The 5,278-nt window shown below is 44.8% G+C and overlaps 1 protein-coding gene across 1 annotated transcript; it reads left to right on the top strand.

The window, feature by feature from the left end:
- The first annotated feature begins 904 nt into the window (after positions 1-904).
- On the top strand, positions 905-5,025 carry LOC106610931 (gamma-aminobutyric acid receptor subunit gamma-1). The gene is made up of 6 exons (XM_014210616.2): positions 905-1,244; positions 1,644-1,726; positions 2,260-2,397; positions 2,536-2,688; positions 2,845-3,047; positions 3,999-5,025. The coding sequence occupies exons 1-6, from the start codon at positions 988-990 to the stop codon at positions 4,266-4,268; spliced, it is 1,104 nt and encodes a 367-aa protein (XP_014066091.2). The 5' UTR covers positions 905-987; the 3' UTR covers positions 4,269-5,025.
- The last annotated feature ends 253 nt before the right edge of the window (positions 5,026-5,278 follow it).

Genomic DNA, 5,278 nt, shown 5'->3' with positions numbered 1-5,278 from the left:
GTTGGCCAATTAGGACTGGCTCGCAGTCGGCGTTCCAATTCATCCCAAAGGTGTTTGATGGGGTTGAGGTCAAGGCTCTGTGCAGGCCAGTCAAGTTCTTCCACACCGATCTCGACAAACCATTTCTATATGGACCTAGCTTTCTGCACGGGGGCATTGTCATGCTGAAACAAGAAAGGGCCTTCCCCAAACTGTTGTCACAAAGTTGGAAGCACATAATCGTCTAGAATGTCATTGTATGCTTTAGTGGGGCCTAGCCCGAACAATGTAAAACAACCCCAGGCCATTATTCCTCCTCTACCAAACTTTACAATTGGCACTATGCATTGGAGCAGGTAACATTCTCCTGGCATCCGCCAAACCCAGACTCGTCCATCGGACTGCCAGATGGTGAAGCGTGATTCATCACTCCAGAAAATAAGTTTCCACTGCTCCAGAGTCCAATGGCTCCAGCCGACGCTTGTATGCAGCTGCTCGCACATGGAAACCCATTTCATGAAGCTCCTGACGAACAGTTCTTGTGCTGACGTTGCTTCCAGAGGCAGTTTGAACTCGGGAGCGAGTGATACAACAGAGAACGTGCTTCAGCATTCGGCAGTCCCATTCTGTGAGCTTGTGTGGTCTACCACTTCGCGGCTTAGCCGTTGTTGCTCCTAGATGTTTCCACTTCACAATAACAGCACTTACAGTTGACCGTGGCTACTCTTGCAGGGCAGAAATTTGACGAACTGACTTGATGGAAAGGTGGCATCCTATGACGCTGCCACGTTGAAAGTCACTGAGCTCTTCAGTACGAGCCATTCTACTGCCAATGTTTGTCTACGGAGATTGCATGGATGTGTGCTCGATTTTTATACACCTGTCAGCAACAGGTGGGGCTGAAAGAGCCGAATCCACTAATTTGAAGGCGTGTCCACATACTTTCTGGCCATGTAGTGTAGATAGTCATGGCAGTGGCACAATACATTTGCGTAAAATAACTGTTTCATGGCAGGGTTAACCCATGTGTCCATCTTGTTTCAGGAGTACACCATAGACATCTTCTTTGCCCAGACGTGGTATGACAGTCGCCTCAAGTTCAACAGCTCCATGAAAGTCCTGATGCTCAACAGCAATATGGTGGGAAAGATCTGGATTCCTGACACCTTCTTTCGGAATTCAAGAAAGTCTGACGCCCACTGGTTCACCACTCCAAACAGTCCGCTGCGATTGTGGAACAACGGGAGAGTGATGTACACGCTGAGGTAGGAGTATGACTGCTGCCATTCTGTGTTCTCGGGGACTCTGTGTTTAATACTCGTTGTATGTTCAGCTCTAGTTTGTGCATCTGTACTTTTGTCTTGTAGCCCACTTTTAGGCACCCGCTATTTCTCAAAGCATGATCTTGAAGCCATTGTTAGCTTTCCCTGGCATTGTTAGCTTTCCCTGGCATTGTTAGCTTTCCCTGGCATTGTTAGCTTTCCCTGGCATTGTTAGCTTTCCCTGGCATTGTTAGCTTTCCCATGTTTAGATAAAGGAGAAGGAAACACTTAGTTCGTAATTGTTATGATCAACTCTGTTTGGAAGGAAAAAACACATTACAAAATCATTGTAAAACATCATAAAGAATTTACTTTTCTTTGTCACAATTCTGTTTTTGTCAGGTTGACTATTAATGCGGAATGCTACCTTAAGCTGCATAACTTTCCTATGGACGAGCACTCGTGTCCGCTGGAGTTTTCGAGCTGTAGGGGTTTAAACACTCTCCCCGTTTTGATCCGTCATTTCGACTTCAGCTTCAGTAGCCAGCCCAGAGAGGGTGTCAGAGCAGGCCAGCGTTAGGAGCTGAGTCACAGCACCCCACAAGCCCATCTGCTTGAGGTTGGCCCTTCAGCCTGTATAATCTATCATCTCCTCCACCAGGGGAGATAGGAGGTCACAAAGTCCTATTCTCTGACAGACTAATGAATTATGCAGCCCCACCCTCCAAACTGATTAATGCTCTATCTGTGACATTCTCCATCCATCTTGCATTGTGCTTCAGCGTCTCATGTCTCATTGTCATGATCTTAACCCCCAGCGTAGACTGAAGGGCATCCCATGGTTAAAGGACATATTCCATCCTGAATGCTGCCCTGCTTGGCCATATAGTATGCCCTCTGTGGTGAACTGAGATTCACTGTTGTGTTCTGGTTTGTGGCTTCTACAAGCCTGGACAATGAGAGGTTCTTAATGTTACGTGTGTGTGTTGTGTGTGTTCAACCGTACACCCCTCTCTAGATGGCTATCCTAAAAATGAGATTCTGTACCGTTGGCAAAAGCGTTCTGTGGAAGTGGCCGACCAAAGGTACTGGAGACTCTACCAGTTTGCTTTCGTCGGTTTACGAAACACATCAGACGTGGCACATACACAGTCAGGTAAGGGATATGGATGACATCCATCCTTTTTCAAAGTGCACATTTGCCTCTGGTTTGAGGAGAGTGGGTTTAAAGTTTTACAAAATGATGCGAAAAAAGTTCACTTTTACATGTGTATGTTTCTCTCTTGATGTCTAGGTGAATATGTTATCTTGACAATATTTTTTGACCTGAGTCGGCGAATGGGCTACTTTACTATTCAGACGTACATCCCCTGTAGCATGATCGTGGTGCTGTCATGGGTCTCTTTCTGGATCAACAAAGATGCTGTCCCCGCCAGGACCTCTTTAGGTATGATCAAGCCTCTATAGTTTCTTACAGTCCTTAATAACGTCAGACTAAAGAACAGCTTTTGTAACGGCTAAATCCTTAGCCTCAGTCAGTTGAACACACAAAGTCAGTTCAACCAGCTAAATCGTTCAACTGTCTTTGTGACTTCCTGTGCAGGAATCACCACAGTGCTTACAATGACAACGCTGAGCACCATCTCAAGGAAGTCACTTCCCAAGGTATCCTATGTGACGGCGATGGACCTGTTTGTGTCTGTCTGCTTCATCTTCACGTTTGCTGCTCTGATGGAGTATGGGACTCTACACTACTTCACCAGCAACAGGCAGAACAAGAAGGATAAGGACACACATTCTCAGCAGGTAGAGATGCCACTGTTGCTTCCCAGTAGCTTCTGCCATTTCATTTGAAGATGCACATTTTTAAAGGGAATGTATCAGTTTTACAGTTTTAAAAACAAGGCAAGTAATCAAATTACAGTAATGTAAATGCAGGATTTTCATGAAAGTTGTGTGAACATGCACATACCATTTTTTTGTAATCAACTGTGAAATACTGCGTAACAGCATATAACCTTGACAATGAGTCAATCTGCATACATCAACCAAACAAATGGAAGAAGAAAGGGAGCTGCAGTACCTTCTTTCTCTGACACTAACATCATTACTTTGAACATTGCCGTTTCCAAGGTCAAATTCGTTATTCGTTAGTCATGATGCTGCCTATAACTCAAGGTATTATTTTGTTTGCATTAACCAAGGGATTAAGATTTCCTTTAGAACGTCAGAGTGCCTGTGGTCTTTAATATTATTTACCTGGGTTTGAAAGACTTTGTGAGGCAAAGATGTTTGATGGGAGAGTACACACACACCTGGCAGAGGAGTGGGAATGCAGAGATGGCATGTGTCATCACTGTGAATGATCACGCATCCCTTCAACTGGGTCTGCTGTGATATTGAGCAGAGAAAAGGAAATCCCTGTAAGCTCCGTACAAATGGCAACGTCGTCTATTCCGAAATGCAAACGCCATGAAATGCAGTGTAAAAGGCCAATTTCCCACTGAGGAGAGACCACTCTGTTCTTCTTAGCATATTCCCACAGCCACTGTGATGAATTTAAATGTGAAATATTGCATTTATAGTATATGGTTATGATCTTCAGATATCTCATTGGCAGCTATTTTGTGAAAGAAAGAAAACCACACAAGTGCAATATATACAATTTAAAGTGAATGGTAAATAAAAGTCCTATCTTGAAGCTTATTCCCAGAAAGATATGAATTACTGAACCATGATTGTAATATTTACCTACAGAAATACAGCCGCATGGTGAACATTAGGCCAGTGACGCCACTGCTCCAGATGAATAACATCGGCCCCTACCAAGACGAGGATGTTTACGCCTATGAGTGTTTGGATGGGAAGGGCTGCACCAGCTGCTTTGACGACTGTCGCTCTGGAGCCTGGCGCAAAAACCGGATGCATGTCCGAGTCTCGAAGATCGATTCCTACTCACGGATATTCTTCCCCACCGCCTTTGGGTTTTTCAACCTGGTCTACTGGATCGGGTATCTGTACTTATAAAATAAATTGAGTTTAGCAAAGAGGAGCAATAGCCTTTTACTTCAGAGAAAACAGGTCAAAGTGTTTGTTGATTGTCTTTACTTGGCACTGTTGACGATAAGACTGGAGGGTGTAGTTCTTTGCACTTTGAAGCCAGTGAATAATTTGAAGCCAGTAAAATTGCTTCTTCTCATCAATATTTGAACAGCTCCAATGTTTGTACCTGTACTATATTTCTAGGTAATAGCTCACAGATGAAGGCAGCAGGGTCGAACAAGGCCAGACTCTGGGTCATAGGCCTACCTAGGGTTTCAAAGGTACCAGTAATTTACCAAAGTTACCGGAATCTTCTGTAATTTTGGTAATTAACAGAAAATCTATGGCAATCTATCGTAACTTTGGTAATTTATACTTGGATAACTTAAATTTGTTTTATTTAATATTCATTTATTATATCTGTGTCCATGAGTTTAGTAGATATACCATATGTCACACCCTGATCTGTTTCACCTGTCCTTGTGATTGTCTCCACCCCCCTCCAGGTGTTTCCCATCTTCCCCATTATCCCCTGTGTAACCTGTGTTCTGTTTGTCCGTTGCCAGTTCGTCTTGTTTGTCAAGTCAAACAGCGTTTTGTTTCTCAGCGCCTGCTTTGTCCCCAGTCTCTCTTTTCTCGCCCTCCTGGTTTTGACCCTTGCCTGTCCTGACTCTGAGCCCGCCTGCCTGACCACTCTGGCTGTTCCTGACCCTGAGCCTGCCTGCCGTCCGGTACCGTTGCCTCACCTCTGGTTTACTGACCCCTGCCTGCCTTGACCTGTCTATTGCCTTCCCCTATTGGATCATTAAACTATTGTTTATTCAACGTGGTCTGCATCTGGGTCTTACCTTCATTCTTGATAGTACGAACTGGCCATGACTGACCAAGCAGACCCGGGCCATATGCGCAACGTCATCTCCTCCCAAGGAGCCTCCATTGGTAGACACGGTGAGTTGCTTCTTGGGCTGATGGAGGGGGTCCAAACGTTGGCTGAG

Source organism: Salmo salar, chromosome ssa09 (assembly GCF_905237065.1).
Source record: "Salmo salar chromosome ssa09, Ssal_v3.1, whole genome shotgun sequence".
In the NCBI taxonomy this organism is placed as follows: domain Eukaryota; kingdom Metazoa; phylum Chordata; class Actinopteri; order Salmoniformes; family Salmonidae; genus Salmo; species Salmo salar.
Note: the sequence above shows the minus strand (reverse complement) of the source record. Positions and strands in the feature narration are given on the sequence as shown.

Excerpts from the sequence above, each read along its gene's own strand:
- LOC106610931 (XM_014210616.2), top strand. The coding sequence starts at position 988 with ATGGCAGGGTTAACCCATGTGTCCATCTTGTTTCAGGAGTACACCATA. Across the intron at positions 1,245-1,643 it reads AGAGTGATGTACACGCTGAG|GTTGACTATTAATGCGGAAT; the intron begins GTAGGAGTATGA and ends TGTTTTTGTCAG. Across the intron at positions 3,048-3,998 it reads AGGACACACATTCTCAGCAG|AAATACAGCCGCATGGTGAA; the intron begins GTAGAGATGCCA and ends ATTTACCTACAG.